This window comes from Rhinopithecus bieti, unplaced genomic scaffold, assembly GCF_001698545.2.
Source record: "Rhinopithecus bieti isolate Rb0 unplaced genomic scaffold, ASM169854v2 scaffold_39586, whole genome shotgun sequence".
Classification (NCBI taxonomy): Eukaryota; Metazoa; Chordata; class Mammalia; order Primates; family Cercopithecidae; genus Rhinopithecus; species Rhinopithecus bieti.
Window position 1 is genome coordinate 2,829,990 of NW_016816842.1, and position 21,433 is coordinate 2,851,422.

General features: G+C 48.4%; 1 protein-coding gene across 6 annotated transcripts in view; it reads left to right on the top strand.

Annotated features, from left to right (window-relative positions):
• SEMA5B (semaphorin 5B) overlaps positions 1–21,433 on the top strand; it is a 119,746-nt gene that overhangs the window by 90,938 nt on the left and 7,375 nt on the right. For all 6 annotated transcript variants that reach the window (XM_017855373.1, XM_017855369.1, XM_017855370.1 and 3 more), the window contains 7 exons: positions 9,253–9,315; positions 9,696–9,794; positions 10,318–10,531; positions 11,645–11,930; positions 14,582–14,717; positions 15,908–16,115; positions 16,233–16,440. In XM_017855373.1, the coding sequence (XP_017710862.1) occupies positions 9,253–9,315; positions 9,696–9,794; positions 10,318–10,531; positions 11,645–11,930; positions 14,582–14,717; positions 15,908–16,115; positions 16,233–16,440 (1,214 nt within the window). The remainder of the gene's footprint in view (positions 1–9,252; positions 9,316–9,695; positions 9,795–10,317; positions 10,532–11,644; positions 11,931–14,581; positions 14,718–15,907; positions 16,116–16,232; positions 16,441–21,433) is intronic.

Sequence of the window (21,433 nt, forward strand, 5' to 3'; positions counted from 1 at the left end):
GTTGTCTGGCCTGGTGAGGAAGCCCCGACTTGTAACTCTCAAAGCCTGACTTCAGGGGCTGTCCTGCCAGTGTCCTCTCTGGGGGCTTTGGGTCCCTGGTTATAAGCTTTCAGTTCTCAGTGTCTGCTGTCACCAGCAACCAAGTGCTAAAAATGATCTGCACCACTTCGCTGACAGGGGCGGCTGGGCCAGGGTCCCCCAGCCCAGCTTCCTCTACTCTCCCTGTGGCCTGGGTCTACGCTTGGGTTAAAACTCCCCATTAAGGAGCCAACTGATTCTCCCACTTGGCCCCAGGGCATGATTTAAGCAAACTTAAAACTCAGTGCTTTATTGATAGTTTAAATAATTAACATTCTGTAAAGAAAAATCTAAATGTAAACAGTTTTTGCAAACCAGTATCCATTAAGGGACTTCTAAGTACCTAACCCCTATTAAACAATTTATGTAAACCACTCTTCCTTAAAGAAAATTGAATGCCCAGCTCCTTCCCAATCCTCCAAGCTCTGAAGTAGGGAAGAGGTGCAGCTGGAGCAGATGGGGCAGTGTGTGTGTTGGGGATGGAGGAGTAGGGGGAAATCAAATCAGCTTACCTGTATGGTTATTTATCAGTCTAACTTAATAAACTGGTACCGGGAAAGAAAAGGAGGCCAGTGATCGACAGCGTCCCCTGGCTGCTGAGAGGACCAGCATGATGAGCTGTCTTGGAGTTGGCAATTAGGAGCTCGTGAGCGACCTTTGCCAGAACAGTTCCATGGGACGACCTGGCTGGAGGCCTAATTGCAACAGATTTATGATCTTGGTTTGCCAGATATCCTGCAAGGCAGAAACGAGGACTGTTCTGCACATATGCATCAGGACGCATAATGGGGCTTTGTTCGGGCCTGGGCAGACATAGAGGGCGATGCCTGAGCTCTCTTCCAGTTTATCTCCACATCCTCCAAGCTCAAATCTGGCAGCCCTGGAGTGGTTTGAAGTTTAAACTCCACTAAGCAGTGGACTTAATGCTCCAAAAATGTGTTGACACTCAGCCATTGTCCCTGGCCCCCAAGTGTCCATGGGAGTTGCTGAATTTACAGGGAGATGATCCACGTCCCTGAGTGTTGCCTGCTTCCTCTCACAGCATGAAAACCACAGAGCTACTGTTACTAGAGATCATCCTGGAATTTCTGGGACAGCCCTTGTTTAAAGCACTCTGTTCCAGATTGATCAGACACATCTCTCTCCACCCCTTCACAAAACTCCACTAAAAAGAGTGAGAAATTTTAAAGTGTGCACATTCACAACAACAGAGAGAATGAAAAAGATGTCAGTGAAGAAGAGATTATGCATTCTGGGGCAATGGAAAGTGGACAGAGGCTGGACACAGTGGCTCACGCCTGTAATCCCAGCACTCTGGGAGCCTGAGGCGGGCAGATCACCTGAGGTTAGTAGTTCAAGACCAGCCTGGCCAACATGGTAAAACCCCGTCTCTACAAAAATTAGCTGGGCATGGTGGTGGGTACCTGTAATCCCTGCTACTCAGGAGGCTGAGGCTACTCGGGAATCACTTGAACCCGAGAGGTGGAGGTTGCAGTGAGCAGGGATGGCACCACTGCACCCCAGACTGGGCAACAAAGCGAGACGCTGTTAAAAAGAAAGAAAGAAAGAAGGAAGGAAGGAAGGGAGGGAGGGAGGGAGGGAGGGGAAAGAAAGAAACAAGAAAGAGAGAAAGATAGAAGAAAGAAAAGGAAGGAAGGAAGGAAGGAAAGAAAGAAAAGAAAGAAAGAGAGAGAGAGAAAAGGAAGAAAAGGAGGAAAGAAAAGTGGATAGAGCAGATTGGCTTGCAGAGGGGAGGCAGTGGACAGGCAGCTGACTCCTCAGAAAGGCCCCAAAATTGGGTGTTCCATATTGTGTGATGTGAGGATGAGGTACAAGGATAAAAGGGAGGATTGATTGAAATTCTCTAAATTAAAGGGTTGGGACCCAGGTCTCCTATCCCATCCCGAACAGCAATCCCTTCTTCCATCTTCTCCCTGCTTCCAAGAAAGGAAACCAAGACCCTTTCTCCAAACATTCAACTGGAAGCGCCCTATATTTAGGGACTCCTAAAGGGCACTGATGGGGTGTGATCAAACGAAAGTCTACTTCCTCCTCCCACCCCTGCTCCCCAGCCCCACTTCCAGGCAGGAGACTGAGGGAGTCTTTGCTGGAAAAACTCAATGACCCCAGAGACCAGACTTTTAGAATATGATATAGAGGGTCTCCCAGTGAAAAAGGCTCCTCACCCAGCACCCTAGGAGAAGCCCACCAGTCTCTATGAGCCCTCCCATGGAGTTTCCAGTGAGCTGCTTAGTACTTTACTCTTAAGGCAAACAAACAAAGATGCTTTTTTATCATGTAATTTCATACACACACAAAAGCAAAGAGAATTGTACGTGAACCCTGTGTACTCAATAGCACTTAAAAGCTTTAACAATTATCAGCTCATGGTCAATCATCTTTCATCTACATATATCCCCCCATGTCCCTGTCCTGAAGCAAATGTCAGACATATCATAACATCCATAAATACTTCAATACACATTTCTAAAAAATAGGGATTTTTTCTTTTTTTTTTTTTGAGGTGGGTCTGACTCTGTCACTAAGGCTAGTGGCACAGTCATTACTCACTGCAACCTCCAACTCCTGGCCTCAATCTGTCCTCCTGCCTCAGCCTCCCAAAGTGCTGCAATGACAGGTGTAAGCCACCATACCAGGCTGGGATTCTTTTTATGTAAGTGGCCCAAAGTTAAAACTTCATATCACTAAATGTCCAGTTAATGTTTACATTTCCCTACTTATAAAAGTTTAAAATAATTTCAGTTATTTGAATCAGGATTCAAATATGCTGCAATTTGTTGCTATGTCTCTTTAAAACAATATTTCTCTCTGTGCAGTTTTTTATTGAAGAAGCCTGGTCACCTGTCCTAGAGAGTTTCCCACAGCCTGGATTTTGCTGATTGTAATGCAGGTGGCATGACTGAACATGTTGCTGTCTTCCCCGTATCACCTGTACATTGATTGTTAGAGCTAAAAACTCCATTCAATTTAGATTCTGGCAAGATTTCTTCATAGGTGTTCTTGTGTTCTTTCTTTAGGAGGTACACAGTGTCTGATTTTCTCTCTTTTGATGTTAGTAACCAATGATGATCTGTTTCTAGATCCCTTAATTCTTTAGGTATTACAATCAATTACCTGGGCTACTTTTAGAAAAACAAACTTTTTGGGCCGGGCGCAGTGACTCACGCCTATAATCCCAGCACTTTGGGAGACCAAGACGGGTGGATCACCTGAGGCCAGGAGTTCGAGACCAGCCTGGCCAGCATGGTGAAACCCTGTCTCTACTAAAAATACAAAATTAGCTGAGTGTGGTGGCACACACCTGTAATCCCAGCTACTCAGGAGGCTGAGGCAGGAGAATCACTGGGAGGCGGAGGTTGCAGTGAACTGAAATCACACCACTGCACTCCAGCCTAAGCAACAAGAGTGAAACTCTGTCTCAAAAAAAAAAAAAAAAAAAAAAAAAAAAAAAAAAGAAAGGAAAAACACCTTTTCTTCATCTACTACATGATGACCCAGTGAATAGTCATATAGGAAAGGCAGGATAAATATTTGATATTCCATCTTTATTTACCAGTTTTCAAATAATGAGCTGGTTTGCTAGTATCTTTCAATGGTGATCAATTAATTTGTCTTTTATTATCATGTTCACCACAGACTGGTGGATATAAACATTGTTGATGTCTTTCAATCCATTGCAGTTATCTTTCACGATTACCCCATCTTTCACCAGCAGGGACCTCTTCATGTTGACTCCCAGGTCCTTTAGACCCACCCTAGTCATCTTTGACTACATCCTTGGTATCTGATATGACAGAAAGTTCCAGCCTTACCTTGTGCATTTGTTGCCCCAGATCTGGAATCAGCCATTTCTCCAAGAAGCCCTGGTTCCTTTCTGGGGGAAATGGTTAGTAATTTATTTTTAGGTATGAACAAATAGCCAGAAATCACCAGACACTTGAGGAAAGCCTCTAAAGTGAAAGAGAAGGCCAAAACAAGCAAATGGAATGAGAAATACTGTCAGAAACAGAAACAATGAGAGAAATAAAAAAAAAAAAAAAATTTTGGCTGGGCAGGGTGGCTCATGCCTGTAATCCCAGCACTTTGGGAGGCCAAAGTGGGTGGATCATCTGAGGTCAGCAGTTCAACACCAGCCTGGCCAACATGGCGAAATCCCGTCTCTACTAAAAATACAAAAAATTAGCTGGGTGTGGTGGGGCATGCCTATAATCCCAGCTACTCAGGTGGCTGAGGCAGGAGAATCGCTTGAACCTGGGAGGCAGAGGTTGCAGTGAGCAGAGATCGTGTCACTACACTCCAGCCTGGGCAACAGAGCAAAAGTCTGTCTCAAAAAAAAAAATTTTGATTAATAATAAATAGCCAATTAGTATCTTCTGAGATATACAAAGTATTTTATTTATAAAACAATAAACTTAAAATATGGAAATTTAAAATGTGATTGGGAAAATAAACATTGAATTGAAGGATTAGAAAATAATGTTGAAGAAAAACCTACCAGAACAACAAAAAACAAGAAATGAAACGTAGGAGAGAAATATCATAAAACTAGAGGATCAATGCACAAAGGCCAACAGTGGATTGGAATATTAAGAGTTCCAAAAAGAAAATAGAAGAAAAGGTGAGGAAGAAATTAAGGATGAACTAACATGAGAAAATTCACCAAAACAGAGAATGAGTCTTCAATGCTAAAAGGTTGACTGAGTTCCCAAAAGCGACCCATCCTAAGGCACATCAGTGTGAAATTCAGGACACTGTTATTAAGGAGAAGATCCTAAAAGTGTCTGGAGCCTAAAGAAAAACAGAAAAAGAAAATGTCGTCAGACTCCTCAATAGCAACGCTGGAACTTAGAAGACAACGGAGGAATAAATGCCTTTAAAATTCCAAGTGAAAGTTATTTTCAATCTAGAATTTGGTATCAAAACTACCAATCAAGTATGAAGACAGAATAAATCAGACATGCAAGAATTTGAAAAATTGATCTACCATGTTCCTTTTCCTAGGAAGATACTGGAGATGTGTTCCACCAAAATAAGCGAATAAATCAAGAAAGAGGGAAACATGGGATTCAGAAAGCAGGAGAGGAAAGAAGGTAAGTCCCAGGCTAACAGTCAAGCAGGAGGCCTCAAGAGCAGCCAGAACACTGAGCAGGAGGATGGAGGTTGGTGGATGAGGAAGAGGATGGGAACTTGCAGATTATCTGAATCATTTGTACATGCAGTAAGAAAATCATATTGAGGCCAGCATGGTGGCTTACACCTGTAATCCCAGCACTTTGGGAGGCCGAGGGGAGCAGATGACTTGAGACCAAGAGTATGAGACAAGTCTGGGCAATATAGCAAGACCCTGTGTGTACAGATAATTTTAAAAACTAGCCGAGTGTGGTGGTGTGCACCTATGTTCCCACCTACTTGGAAGGCTGAGGCAAGAGGATCACCTGAGCTCAGTGTTAGGTTTTAAAGAAAGACACACACATAGCAAGAGGGTGGCTCAACAGCAAATGCAGGCTTTATGTCCAGCATAAAACCTATAGAAGTGGGAAACTAGCCTAATGCCAGAGCCCACCGCTGCCTACAGGCTGGGGGTACTTGCAGGTGTGGGCAGGAGGGGTCTGGGCAGTATGGCTTGCTGCCTGGCGGGATATGGATAAGATGTTCCCATGATGAGGCGGTTCTGGCCCTTATTCCCGTGGAATGTCATCACGGTGTTCCTTGGACCTTTGCCCAGTGAGATATGACAGGGATGTTTCTTTAGTTGGGCCTTTGTTCACCTTGTGGTCAGGTGGTTAGGAAGGATGTTTCTCACAGCCCGAATGCCTGGGAAATGTTTCGCTTTGACCAAGGTTTGCGAAATAGTGGGGAAGCTTAAAATGGTGCAGTTTGGACTAACATCCGGGAGGTCGAGGCCACAGTGAGCCATGATTGTGTCACTATACTGCAGCCTGGGCGACAGAGTAACACCTTGTCTCCAAAAAACTAAAAAAAAAAAAAATCATATTGAGAGGGATGTGTAAGACCTGTTGGACACTTGGGGAAAATCAGTGATGGGTACACACAAAACAAGCAAATGGAGACAATCAAGACAATTATTCAGTCCAGGAAAAACAAAACGTTGTTCAAAAAAGGAAACCTTATCAGAATACGAATATTTCATTGATTCTCACTCACATGCACATGTTTTCACATTTCAATGAGTCTGAAGTCGGGACATGTCTTTCAGTCAAAGACATCTGACAGTCACTATCAGCCAGGTGCAGTCTTGATGTTGTCATGCCCGTGCAGGTGTGAACTTAGTCATTTTTTCTGGTGTTCTGACCAGACAACAGCAAACCCTCGACGTTTCAGTCCACAAACCACTTTAGGATCACACAAGGGAAGAATGTGAGTCCTGCTTTGTCAGAAAACCTGTGGGCATCTTTTGGTATGGTGCCCATTCTGTAAGCATCCAAACTTGCAGGATGAGGTCAGTGGTATGGAAGAAAATTGTGGAGACCAGAGTGGAATGCTCTGTAAGAATTACTGTAACACTGACACCTAGGTAGTTCAAAGAATGGTTCTCTAAACAGACAAACAACAAAAATGAGCACTGACAACTCTAAAAAGTGATTCAGAAGAGATGAACGCTCAATTCAAAGGTTTGAGGATACTCAATTTTGAGTATATTTTTTGTATGCACAAGATTGATATATGATAAAACGTATGTCTAAATAAGAGCACTTTCAATATGTTTACGTTAAAATTTTAACTAATAAGAACATTTGATTGGCAGCAATTTTCTTTCTCAGTGGTTCATATTACAAATTGATGGTGCCATACATTCAGTGAAATCTGGGGTACTGGCTGTAAATACCAGTGTTGATTTTAATTAAAACTGTCATTATAATGGGAGGATGGGGAGATGGGAAATGTTATGTGTGCTTTGGTGTTGGGAAGAATGGTGGTGGGTAAGTGGGAAAAATCTTCACCTCCGTAACAGGAATTCAAAAGATGAAGCCTGAGATTGATACATCCTTTTTAGAAATGGATTTAAAAAAACAGAGAAACAAGTGAAGGTGGTTGTCCTTGGGAAAAGGGGTGGGGTATGGGAGGAGTGGGTCGCCAGGGTTTTAATGAATACATTTTAATACTATTTAACTTTTTAAACTCTGTGTATCATTAATTTGATAAAATAATTTTGAAATGAATTAAAATAAATAAATGGTTTCAAAAAAGCCATTCTGTGCTGTTCTCTCTATAAACACATGTACTCTTTTTGGGGCATGTGGTCTAACTTTTGATTAGAGAAATCTATTCACCATGAGAGGCTGCAGGATATAGCAGAAAGAGCTTTGTTTTGGTGTCAGTTGTCTGGATTCGCATCTTGTTTCTCGTTTACTAGCTGTGTGACCTTGGGCAAATTGCTCCGGCTCTCTGGACTTTAGTTTTCTTCCCTGTAAAACAAGCAAAAGGCTACGTGTTTCACTGTTATCTGTGAGGATCAAAGAGAAAAAGTGTGTCAAGTCCCTGGCACAGTGCCTGTCCCATTGTTGAGTCCAGCGTAACTTTAACTCCTTCTATGGTACAGCCCCCCTTCAATGGGGTCAAGGCTGACCTCTGCTCAGAGACTTGAGGACCCTTTGCTCATGCAGTCCTCCCAAAGCCACCCACCGTCCGGGGCTTTTGGCTTGCACGACTGCAATGTTTGTGGCTCATTGCTCTTTTCTAGCCCCAGAAGCCCCGAGATTTCTTATTTATGTCCCTCTCTTCTCTCATATCAGGCTCAGCCTGGGAGTTGATGGGTCCTGAGTATGACAGTGCTCAGTTGTTTCTGTCCAGATGAACACTGTGGCTCTGTGGCCAGACTCGGGGTCCTTTGCTCTTCTCCAAGGTCTGGGAGACACAGAAGCCTGGGCTCCAAACTCGTCACTCAGCTCCTGAATCCAGGGTGTGCAGGAGTCAGCCTCCCTCTGCCTTACAAAGCAGCCATCACCAGTGCAGGTTGGCTGTGGGCTAGAAAGCATAGAGAGGCCTGCTACTCGCTCTCCCGGCCCCCTGCCTCCCCTCCCACACTGCAGCCTCTGGAGCTCTGCAGGCAGTGACCTCATGGCTAGAAACAGCTTTGTTAGAAATTAAAAGTAGGTGGGCTCTTTTTTCCCTCCCCATTTGGATGACAGAGCTGCTTGCTCAGGGTTCCCTCTCCCAGGACAGGTAGGCAGTTCATGTTTATACATGTGACCCAGAAATATATAATGAACCACACCAGGGCTGTTGACATTGCCTGGACGTGGAGGGCGTCACACCTCCCGCCAGCTGCTGTTCAGAGAGAGTAGAGGCAGAATAGATGAAGGAGAAGAAGGGATCCTGGGTTGGGGACAGCCCTCTCCTAATGCCATGGACATGTGAGAACATGGCACTGTCCTGCAGGTCCCCGCATGAAAGCTGTGTCCCCAAACACATTACCCCACGGCAGAGCATGAGTGATGCTAGCAGAGAAGCTAGAAGGAAAGTGCAGACAGTGGGGGTGGGAGGAAGGACAGCAATTAGGAAAGGGAAAGTGCTAGCCCTTAAGACTATGGGAACACACATAGCCTTTGGAATCAGAAATGCGGGTTCCAGTCCCTGCTCTACACGAGGTTCTGTGTGACTTGCTTAGGTCACACAGAACCTTGGTTTTCCCCATCTGTTAAGAAAAAAGCCCAGAGTTGTCATTAGAAAATTAAATCTCCTACATTCAGGGTTTGCCAAATCTTTTCTCCCTTCCTGCCTGCCACTCAGTTGAGGGCCATCTGGCACAGAATAGGCGCATTTCCCACTCAGGACCTGGGGTGGGATTGAAGGTCCTTTGGCCACTTCCAGCCCCCTGGCTGACTCCGAGGGCAGAGCTGCATAGGGATGATGAAAGATTCAGAAGCTCTTTCTCCAGGCCTCCTCTGACCCAAGCAGGCAGTGTGGGTGTTGGACTGAGGGTGCCCACCCGTGAAAGGCCTCTGGGTAAGGAGACTGGGCAGCCCTCCCAGACCCATGTGGATATAGTGAGAGGAGCCCTCACCCTGCAGACCATCCCTCCTTCACAGCTTCCTGTCAGCTCCCGACACCGGCTGCTGCCTGCTCTGGTGGTGAGTGGCAGTGAATGACACAGCCATGTGATGTCTGTGTGTTCCTGTGTTCCTCCCCCAGGCCACAGAGTGGGCCTCCAGTGAGGACACGCGCCGCTCCTGCCAAAGCAAAGGGAAGACTGAGGTACGTAGTCTCAGCGGTCCGGGGGTCCCACCTGGAGCTGGAAGGAGGCCTGTGGTTGTGGGGATGGAGCGGCACTGTGTGGATATGAGGTCCCCTGCTGGAGAGACCTGGCCAGGATGAGCTGGGGCTCCTTGGGCAGGTGGGGATACAGCTCTGTGGCCAGTTGGTCCTGAGCATCTGAGTGAGCAGTGAGGCGGAGAGATGACCTTGGTGGGAGGGGACGTTCACAGATGTGACTGGGACATCGGGACAGGTAGATCTGGGGTCAAGGGAAGTGTTTTAGAAGACTTGTTGGCATTCATGACGCAGTGGTGTGAGGGTGAGATACCCAGCATCACACCTGGAGAGTATGCTGTCTGCTCCTTTCCTTCCTGCCTCAGGAGGAGTGTCAGAACTACGTGCGAGTCCTGATCGTCACCGGCCGGAAGGTGTTCATGTGTGGGACCAATGCCTTTTCCCCCGTGTGCACCAGCAGACAGGTGGGCAGCTCAGGGTGGAGCAGACTGAAGGGGGCACCATGCCGGGGGCTCTCCTGCCCAGGCACATAGCCTTGAAGGCAGGTTGCCAAATTTTGCAAACAAACAAACAGACACCCCAAACAGAAACATAAAAGGACACCCAGTTAGATTTGGAGTTCAGATAAACAATAAATGATATTTTAGCATAAATGTGCCCCGTGAAGTGTTTGGGATAGACTTATACTGAAAATTTATTCCCTGTTCATCTGAAATTCAAATTGAACTGGGCCTTCTGTATGTTATTGGTCAGCCTTACCTTGAAGGGTCCTGACTGGGGCTGGAGGCAGATGGAGCTACTGGGAGGACCTCTCCCTCCCTGAGGGCTGCTCCCTCAGAGGAACGGTGAGCTGGGCAGTGAGATGACGCTGGAGGAGGGGAGAGGCCCAGAGAGACCGGGGCCCAGGAGGAAACAAAACTCGGATGGAAAGAACAGGCAGCCCCAGGGCCTCAGGGAAAAGTGTCCCCTTCTCCCCATTGTTCCCAGGTGGGGAACGTCAGCAGGACAATTGAGAAGATCAATGGTGTGGCCCGCTGCCCCTACGACCCACGCCACAACTCCACAGCTGTCATCTCCTCCCAGGGGGAGCTCTATGCGGCCACGGTCATCGACTTCTCAGGTCGGGACCCTGCCATCTACCGCAGCCTGGGCAGTGGGCCACCACTTCGCACTGCCCAGTATAACTCCAAGTGGCTCAATGGTAAGGAGGCCCCAGTGCCAGGGGCGGGGACTCCCCTGGTTCTGATCCCACCAGCCCACCCTGAGCCCCCCATTCATCCTCCTTCCTGCCAACCTCTGCAAGCGCTCCCACTCGCCTTATCAAGGAAGAGGTCCAGAGTAGGGCAGAGTAGACCAGAGCATACTGGAGATGAGCCCCAGATGAAATCACAGATGATGTCCCAAGTCCGCAGAACAGAGAGAGGGTGGGCTATTAGGAGAGAGGGAGATAATTAGGAATTGTTTAGGAAAACAAATTATGGATAAGAAGAAATTATGGGGCCAGGTATAGTGGCTCATGCCTGTAATCCCAATACTTTGGGAGGCTGAGGCAGGAACATCTCTTGAGGCCAGGAGTTGGAGACCAGCCTGGGCAACATAGCAAGACTCTGTCTCTAAAAATAAAAATAAAAAATAAATCAGCCAGGCATGGTGATGCATGCCTGTATTCCTACCTACTCAGGAGACTGAGGTGATAGGATGCCCTGAGCCTAGGAGTTTTGAGACTGCAGTGAGCTATGATCACATCCCTGAACTCCAGCCTGGGCGAAAGAGTGAGAGCCAGCCTCTTAAAAAAGAAAGAAAGAGAGAGAGGTTATGGAAAGGGCCATATGAGTTTCCTAACCCTTGGGGCTGAACCCCTGCTTCCTCAGTAACTATTAGGTTGGCGCAAAAGTAATAGCGGTTTTTGCCATTAAAAGTAAGGGCGAAAATTGCAATTACTTTTGAACAAACCTAAATACTGTGTGTCCTTGAGCAAGTACTTAACCTCTCTGTGCCACAATGTTGTATCTATAATATGGGATAATCATAGGATTTACCTCATCTGTTGATCGACTGGATTAATCCGCATAAAGTACTTAGGATAGTGTCTGGCACCCAGTGAGAGGTGTGCGGTAACACATGTTTAATATTATAGCTTCACTTGGGATTGAAAGTGGGAAGAGAGTTAGTTAGGGTCCCCAGGTCACCAAGCTTGCAGGGAGAGGGGTGTCAGGTGCCCATCTGGGAAAACTGAAGTGGTTGAGTCCTCTTGACTCTGCCCTCTTCTTCCCTGCTGGCCTGCCTGCCCCTTCTTCCTCTTCTGCCCACCCAGAGCCAAACTTCGTGGCAGCCTATGATATTGGGCTGTTTGCATACTTCTTCCTGCGGGAGAACGCAGTGGAGCATGACTGTGGACGCACCGTGTACTCTCGCGTGGCCCGCGTGTGCAAGAATGATGTGGGGGGCCGATTCCTGCTGGAGGACACGTGGACCACATTCATGAAGGCCCGGCTCAACTGCTCCCGCCCGGGCGAGGTCCCCTTCTACTATAACGAGCTGCAGAGTGCCTTCCACTTGCCGGAGCAGGACCTCATCTACGGAGTTTTCACAACCAATGTGTGAGTCCTGTCCTCTGCCAGCCCCTTTCCTGTGATGTCAGGAGCTGGCCTGGCCTCATGGCCTGGTGGGCTTCATCTATAAAATGGGGACTTCCGTGACTCCTGCCGGAGGTCATTTGAGGATTTTGTGACTTACTGCTTCTGGAGCGGTAAGCACGTGTTCTGGGTTGCTGGGAAGCACAAGCCTAAGCCAGAGATGAATAAAGCAAATGGATCTGGCTTAGGCTGCATGAAGGAGGAACATGCTGGTGATGAAGGTGGAAAAGCCTGCCTTGGATGAGGGGATGTAGCCATGTGGGGGAGGGGAGCAGGCAGCAATAGCCTCAGGGAGGCTCAACGGGGATTCCCTAAGGTCCCTTCCAACCTTAGGACTATAGGATTCTGCTCAATCTAACCAGCAGTCTTCTGTTAACCCTGCCATCACCTCCCATCTAGACTGTGCTGGAAAACCAGGCTGGGAATGACAGCCCTTTTTGTTTTCTAGGTGTGAGGAGGAGTAACCCTCACAGATCATGACACCTCCTTCTGTGTAAGAGGCTAACCCAATCAGGTGACTCTCCCATAGACCAAGCTTGTCCAGCCCATGGCTTTTGGGCTGCATGTGGCCCTGGACAGCTTTGAATGAGGCCCAACACAAATTTGTAAACTTTCTGAAAACATTACGAGACTTTTTTTTTTTTTTGGCATTTTTTTTTTCTTTTTCTTTTTTTTTTTTTCTGAGACGGAGTCTCACTCTGTCACCCAGGCTGGAGCGCAGTGGTTCGATCTCGGCTCACTGCAAACTCTGCCTCCTGGGTTCAAGCAATTCTCCTGCCTCTCAGCCTCCCGAGTAGCCAGGACTACAGGTGTGTGGCACCACGCCTGGCTAATTTTTTGTACTTTTAGTAGAGATGGGGTTTCACTGTGTTAGCCAGGATGGTCTCCATCTCCTGACCTTGTGATCCGCCCACCTTGGCCTCCCAAAGTGCTGGGATTACAGGCATGAGCCACCACACCCAGCCGGCAATTTTTTTTTTTTTTTTGGCTCATCAGCAATGGTTAGTGTTTAGTGTATTTTATGTGTGGTCCAAGACTATTCTTCTACCAGTGTGGTCCAGGAAAGCCAAAAGATTGGACACTCTGATATAGACAATGACGGATGGGCACCGAGACCAAGGAAGTCACTGGCTGCACAATGTTCTTTGTAGGAATACCAGAAACCTATGAGTCATGGAGTGGTGTTTGCTCACTTTGGGCCCCAGATAGCAGGCACTGGATGAGGGCCAGGCTAGCCATAGGAAGGACAGTGTGAGGGGGTCGACAGAGATGAGAGTCAGGAGTAGGTAGAGAGGCATCGAAACTGACGCCATCAGTGTGAATTCTAAATAGTGTATTTATTGCATGCCTTCTCCATGCAGGTGCTTGTCCTGGTAGGAGTGGGGCATCAGGGAGCAAAAGCAGACATGGTTCTGCCTTTAAAAGCTTCAACAGGGTGATGGATATTAACAACAAATTTTAATCATGATAAATGCTACAAAGGGAAAAGGCAGTGTGTGGAAAAGCCCCTAACAGTATAGAGGAGTGATGATCAGGGAAGGTTTCCTGTAGGAAGTGACATCTATAAGATGAATAGGAATAAGCTAAGGGAGAGGAGCATTCCAGCCTGAGGTAACATGTGCAGAGGTTTGAGGTGGGAAGAAATATTTCAGGAGCTGAGCAGTGATCAGTGTGGCAAGACATTTAAGGGTGAGGAGAAGAAAGACAGGAGAGGAGAGTGAAGGGGTAGGGCAGGGAGGGTATGTCCCAGAGGACATTGCAGACTGCTTTAATCTTTATTCTAAGAGCAAGGAGAAATTATTGACAGGTTTGAAGCAGGCCAGCAACCAGCTCAGAGGTGCGTTTTGAAACGCTCACCACTCTGGCTGCCGTGTGGAGAATGGATTAGGAGACTAGACAGGCTGCGGGCAGACCACCAGGAAGACAGTGCAGCATTCAGGGGCCTAGAGGGGGAGCTGAAACCAGGCAGAGGTGGAGAGAAATGGACACATTTGGGAGAAGAACTAAATGTGAAGAATAGAACTGGAGGCATTTGGTATGGTGGTTTCCTCTCTGTGAGCTATTTATATAAGATTCATAGAAACATGCTTCTGTGACTAAAAGGGTCTCCTGGGTCATCTGAACTCAGGGTGTGGCAGGCTATGGCATAAATCAGTGGCTTGGTAACCAGCTTTTGTAAATAACTAAATCAGAATAGAATGGAATAAAATATCAGAGTCTTAACATATTTAGTAAGGGTAAGTTCATACACTTCTTTATGGATGTGTACATATTATACTGAGTTGTAGGGTAAAATATATCTCTTACCATGGGCCATGGACTACAATGTTTGAAAGTCACTGTATTTCAGCCTCCTGCTGGATAAGAGAGGGAGGGAGGCAGTAGCACAGAAGGATTCACCAGTGCTTCTTGTCAGTGGGTCGTTCCCAGGGGGTTTCCAGAGTGTGAGGACCACATCACCTCCCTTTGAGATCCCCCCGGTGGTACACCAGACTCATCAGAGATGCTTACAGAGCGTTGGGAATTGGACATGACAGCTGGCTGTGGGGTATATGAATGACGAGGGTGCCAGGTCTTACAGGGAGGGCCTTGTCCCACCACTTCTTGCCTTTCAGAAACAGCATTGCGGCTTCTGCTGTCTGCGCCTTCAACCTCAGTGCTATCTCCCAGGCTTTCAATGGCCCATTTCGCTACCAGGAGAACCCCAGGGCTGCCTGGCTCCCCATCACCAACCCCATCCCCAATTTCCAGGTACAGAATCTCCTCCTGTTTCCCTGCCTTCCCCCCAGATTACCAGCCACAAGCTGATTCCCAACTGCTTAGCACAGACAGACATCAGATCTGTTCCTGCCAGTCCATGCCCATCTCTGGGATCCACAATGGTTCCCTGAGGGTATTAGCCTGTACTACTATGAGGGAGAAAGGGAGAGTGGGTGAGGGGCAGTGCGAGGAAGTATGCTCGGAGCCATCTCTAAATGTGAGTCCATACCTCCAGGGAGGCAGGGAAGTGGGACCTCAGCTCTCCACAGTGTAGAGGACCAGGAAAGCACTACACAAGCTGTCTGGCTGGAATTTGGGGATGTTAGCCAGAGCTTTCTCACAGTGTGTTCAATATGGCTACTAATTCCTGGAAGTGGTCAGTGCTAGAAGTGGTCAGGGAGTGTGGTTAGGGCCCAGCCGTGGGTAATGTTAGCATCCCCCATCCTGTGATAGAGAAGGGGAAAGAATGAGGGGGCAGAGGACGCTGCTGATGGTTGACTTTCATGTTCGCCCAGCTTCCCACCCAGGGCATGGGATGGAGCAGGGAAAGACCTCAAGCTTTGCAGTCCTACCATCCTGATCCCGATCTAGCCTATCTCTTTGTGACCTTGGACAAAAAAGTCATCCAACCTCCTTCAGTCTCTTTTTCCTTATCTGGAACTAGGGATAATACCGTAAGACATAACACCTCACAGATAATGCCCGAAGGTTCATATGCCTGGAATGTAGGAGACGCTCAGTAAAAAGTGGTTGGCTTCCAGCTTTGGTTTAGAAATCATAAGGACTTTGAGCTGGCAAGGACACAGGAGAGGGACAGCAGGGCTTGGCCCAAGGTAGGAGGGGGCACCTGCAGCAACAGCATAAAAATCACCAGACACTCGTCCACACTCAAATTATCCGTTTTTAGATAGTCCAGTCCTCTTTGCTCTCCTCCCTCCTCTTCCCCAAACCTGGCAGGATCCTCCTTCCCCTTCTCCCCAGCCTCCTGTTCTTAGTTCCCAAAGAAGAGGCATCCCACCCTAGAAAGGGTGCAGGACGCCCAGCAGGGATGCTGGGGGTGGGGGATGCTGGAGAATCAGCGTCCGCTGCTGCGGCCACCTGGGTTGCCAGTAGGAGGGAGCCGGTGGGGGATGGCTGCAGCCCCGGTGGCCGGGCGCGTGTGACCTGGCTCCCCGCGGCAGTGTGGCACCCTGCCTGAGACCGGTCCCAACGAGAACCTGACGGAGCGCAGCCTGCAGGACGCGCAACGCCTCTTCCTGATGAGCGAGGCCGTGCAGCCAGTGACACCCGAGCCCTGTGTCACCCAGGACAGCGTGCGCTTCTCACACCTCGTGGTGGACCTGGTGCAGGCTAAAGACACGCTCTACCATGTACTCTACATTGGCACCGGTGAGCCGGCCCGGCCCAACCTGGACTGCGGGTCGGGGGTGGGTTGAGGGTTGGGGCAGGGCTGCAAGCTTCCGGGGCCTTCAAGGCCACCTTGGTCTGGCTCTCCCTCTCCCCCAGAGTCGGGCACCATCCTGAAGGCGTTGTCCACGGCAAGCCGCAGCGTCCGCGGCTGCTACCTGGAGGAGCTGCACGTGCTGCCCCCTGGACGCCGCGAGCCTCTGCGCAGCTTGCGCATCCTGCACAGCGCCCGCGCGCTCTTCGTGGGCCTGAGCGACGGCGTCCTGCGGGTCCCACTGGAGAGGTGCGCCGCCTACCGCAGCCAGGGGTAAGCCGGGACGGGGGCGACTCCCGAGGCCCCCACTGCGGAGGCGGGGCGTAAGAGGCGGGGCTTTGGACCCGGGAGACCTGGGGTCGGTCCCTGCAGTCTCCACTAGTGTGCCTTAGGACGAGTCACTCCACCTCTCTGAACCTTGGTTCTCTCTTCGTAAAACATCTTGCAGGGTTTTTGTGAGGGTTAATTGAGATAATCTCCTGCAGGTACTGACCTGGAGGAAGTGTGTGCTTAGGGAATTTTGGTGGGTGGCTGTTTTTATCTCTGTTGTCAAACACATAGCTAGGGTCAGTCAACCATCTCTAGCCCACTTGATTCATTCTCAGTCCCTTCAGTACAGAGAGGTCTTTATGTTTGAAGCCACAGCACTTACTGCCCGGATATGGGGGCAGATGGAGATGGTGCTATGAGTCAGCCCCACGTTTTTGCTCCTCTTCCTTCCTTCCTTCCTTAGAAGAGGTAAAAAGGGCTGCTGTAGGCGTGGCAGGGGTGAGGCGCCACGTGGAGGAGTTGCCCTGGCTTCGCACTGCTTCTGAACTTGGTTCTTCATACCATCGCTTCAAGTGGACTCACAGATTTGACAACTGTGGCATCAGTGTTTAAGGGGGAAATCAAAGCCTATTCCAAAGCCAAATGGAAATGTAGCCCAGACTCCTACCACCCGAGGCTCTCCCAGGCTGCATCGCCTCATTTTCATGATACTCAGAAGCTGGCATCACCACAGCCATGCAAGCTTCTGTGGCCTTTGCAACTGAGAGTCCTGGCTATGCCATCTGTCCTCAAGATTCGGAAGACAAATGGTATCCATGATACAGGGCTGTTCTTCAGCTCCAGTGGGGTGTGCTAGGAGCTGGGCAGAGGCCCGTGGGGCCAGGAGGAGCTGTGGGTTTTGGTGATGCAGCCAAGGAATGGGGGGTCTCAGGGCAGACACTCCAGCTCCCTTCAGCCCCAACACAGGGCTCCATCAACAAGACACCACACACTTACTAAGCCCTACCATATTCTGGGCACTTTGTAAGACTGTTGGTGTGAGAGAAGGCAAGAGAAATAGTCCCCAAACACTGGCTTCCCTCAGATCTCCAGATATCTGGATGGGAAGAGAACCTCGGCCTGTATCAGACATGTGGGGAGACATGGTCGGGTATGGCGGGAAGGACTCCAGTGGTGGAACCAGATACACCTGGGGCTCCATCTCAGCTCCATCATCTACTAACTATATGATCTTGAACAACTGAATCTTTTTGAGCTTCGGCTCTCTCATCAGGAAAACGGGGAGACATTTGATGGAACAAATGATGTTTAATGCAGGCAGAGTTGTAAGGATTGGGACTGGTACTCATGAAGTGCCCAGTCCAGTGAATCACAGGTGGTAGCTGGTATCTTTATTACTTTTTCATCTCCCCAAATGCATTTAGGAGCCCTCCAGCCTCCTAGGCCCTCTGGAGTCTTGCTGAATATAGACAGGACAACTTGGCAATGAATCACAGGTTTTCACATATGGCTTGTTCTCCGAGAGGTTGTAAATCCTTAAAGGCAAACCCAGTGGCCCAGTATTTTTTATACTCCACCAGCGAGTCCCACCCAGCCCAAGGTACAACGTGGCCTTCCATACATGACTGATCCTTCAGTTGACTGATTGTTTGGCTTGAGAGGAGTTTGGTGCAGGAGAAACATGGGAATGGCACTGGAAACTAGATTGAGGCCAACTGAGAAGGCCAAGGGAGGATTTTGACTTGAATCCTGTGGCTGTGAGCACTGGAGTGGTCCTAGAGCAGTGGAGTGCAGTCACAGGCTGTGTGAAAAGATCAACCAGACAGTGGTGAACAGCATTGTCATGTAGCAAGTGGATGCCAGGTGGGCTAGTATGACTCTAAGCCAGATCTGAAGGAACGGGGCCTGTAGTGGATGGGAGGAAGGAAAGGCGCTGGGATGCTCAGCTCCAGTGGGGTGTGCTAGGGAGGCCTGTGCTTACATTCTGCAGAGAGGGGCTGGGGAGGTTGCATAGTGTGCCTGTTGCACTCCTGCCCTGGAGCAAGGCAGAAAGAGATCAGTTTGGAGTTTGGTGCTTTCATCCTGTTTGGTTTCCTGACTTTGGGATAGAAGCCCTTGATGTGTATAGTGAAAACCCTGCTAAAAAACTATAGGTGAATCCAAAAAGTATGAAATGCAAGGTCACATTATCAGAAGATTAGTAAAATGGCTACAGCAAGTACACACAGTCACCAAGCTGTGCACTCCAGGAGTCTGGGAGCCAATTGCCACAGTATATTAGAATTTGTACTGTTGTGGGATGTGTTGTCACAAGATTTTACTGTGTCCTAGGATAGACATTTCATGCTTTTTCCCTCATGCCTTCCAAAACTGGCAGGAAGATGAGGGTGGGTAAGCAGAGGCCTCTTCAGGCTCTCTCCTCTGTCCAGGATCCAGGGGCTTATCTCCAACTGCCTCTTTTCACTCAGGAGAATCTCAGCCCCATGGGGCACCACGAAGACCTGGCCTGGCCAGAGAGAGACCAGTGTTCCCATGAGGAGGAGGCTGGGGAATAAACTGCTGACTGGCTCTGCAAAGCGGGTGTTTTATGCATGAACCACCCCTTTCCTCCTTCCAGCATGCCTTTCACCCTGCCTTTGAGAGGGATCCTCTACCCCCAACTCACTCACAGATCTCCCCTGGCTGCCCCATGAGCGCAGGGAAGGCCCACTCTCAGCTATTTTTTGCTCACAAGCTCCAGAGATACCTTTTCCACCCTGGACAGCTCCCACTGTGAAACAGTGCAGGAATTCGCCTGCCTGCAACTTCCACCATCCATCTGTCCCGCGAGCCCACGGAATGAACCTGTTCCTTTTTGTAATGGCTGCTTGAGACACTGCAGTAAAAAAAGGAAAAAAAAAAAAAGAAAGACATGGTGATATATTATTGGTCTGATGGCTCCTTTATGAAAAGAACTCTAAACTGCCACCCATTTCTACAGTCAGAGACACACTCTAAGTCTCTTATCCTTGGAGCTTTCATTTTTCCTAAGAGCGTTCCCTGCTCTGTAAGCTTTGAAGTGGCCTTTGGCCAAAAGCAGCAAATGTGGTTCCACTTGAGCCGAGGAGGCAGTTATCCCTTTTATTCACAAGAAGAGAGCTCGGGCACTGCCCCCAAGAAGTCTCAAGCGTCCCCTCAGGCTGCCAGGGAAGGTGCAGGGCAAGCGTGTCCATGGAGAATCTGGTATCCTCTTCTCTGGGACTTAATTGAGGGCAGGGGAAGCTGAAGGGGTGAGAGGGCTTGGAGAAAGGAGGCTGGAGCCAGCATCTACTCCATGTTTTTCTTCTTTCCTATTCTGCCATGGTTTGGAAAGACAAGACACTTCATCTCTTGGCTTGGGAATCTTGACAAAAGTGGCCCCTGGCATAGCAGTTCTTGACCATGGGTACTCTGCAGAGTTACCTGGGGCGGGGGAGTATTTAGAAGATTCCAGTGCCTGGGCCTATTCCAGTCCAAAAAGCCAAACTACAGGTGGGTGGGCTTTTGTTTTGTTTGCTTACACTTTTAAAGGGTGCCCAGGATATCCTAATTTGCAGTCAAGACTGGGAACTCCTGCTGTACAACTGGTTAGGCTCTAGATGGAAGAAGGAGCAAGAGGCAAATTGCGTTTCTCCAGAATCTTCTGCATTTGTCTTATATAGGCTGATTCAGGTTTTCTGCTCTTACCCATTTTCTCTGCTGGCAGACATTAGTTTTTTTGATGGATAGAATATTGTTTATTATTATTGTCACTAGCTATGGCTAATTCTTTTTTCCAGTTTATTTGTGTCACTTTTAAATTCCACATCCCCTGCCTCTAGAGATTGATACCCCTTTTTGAGGGCTGAAGGAAATAAATTCAGGAGTGGGCTTTACTGAGTTCTCATTGGTTGAATTTGCTAGCAGTCCTCTTGATCCCAATGTCAGCCAGCAAGCAGAGTCTCAAAACCAAGGTTGCTGGGACTACTTGTGTACATGTGTTGCATGCAGTCCAATGATGTCCAGTTTGATGGACTCTGCTGATAAAACACCCTCAAATCAAACTATTGATCTCAGATGAAAATATGACCACATTTATCTTGTATAATTTACCAAAATTGTCCTTGAGTGAATAAACTGGAAACAGATTCCTGAGCAACAGTTGGGTATTCTGGATTCCTGGGTGGGCCAGAGAGTACTCACCGGACTCCCATGATTGCCTCGCTTATATGAGGCCATGGGTTGGCCCCGAGCAGCGGATAGTACTGTCTTCTTTGCCCTCCTTTGGTGACAAGGAGAAGCCCCCCCTTCTTTGTATAATTAACCTCGTTTTTCTCTGGGGCCTGACAGGATCTACTGAACTCACTGAAAGTTAAGAATTCACCTGACAGGTGACTCTCCCTGAAGCTTCAAGAGATAAGAAAAATTCTACCCCTGAGGAGCCAAAAGCGCAACTCTTAGCTCTTTTCTTGTTTGTTTGTTTTTGGTATATCTCTTTAACCCTAGGCATCTTTGTTCCCTTTGTCCAATGGGATGATCCCTCTGCAAACTCACAGAATGGTGTGAAACTCCCCACCAGGCTCCATCTTCTTTGTAGTCCAGTACCTCCTTCTCCAAAGCCTCTTCTGTTTTCCAGTCTCCAATTTCTGAGTCCCTGCTTAGTGCTCTCTCCAGACCCTCTTCAGCAGACTGGCTCAGAATGGGGTGGAAGCTGGGGACAGGAGCCAGAGGGATTGAGGTATCCTCTAGGATTGGCAGTGGGCTGAGTGTTGGAGGGACCCTCCTTTTGGCACCAGGATTGGATACTCTCTGTACTTAGCAATGGATAGCAAAGCCTGATTCCATAATTGCCATAGACTTTTTCTCCCCTTTGGAGTCCTACTAGTGGAGGTTAGATTTTTCTGTTAAAAAATGACACGAAGACATCAAAAGGAGAAAAGGAAGAAAGGAGCTCTGGACTATGAGAAGTGGAGGCATTTGGAGCATGCAACAGTGTGTG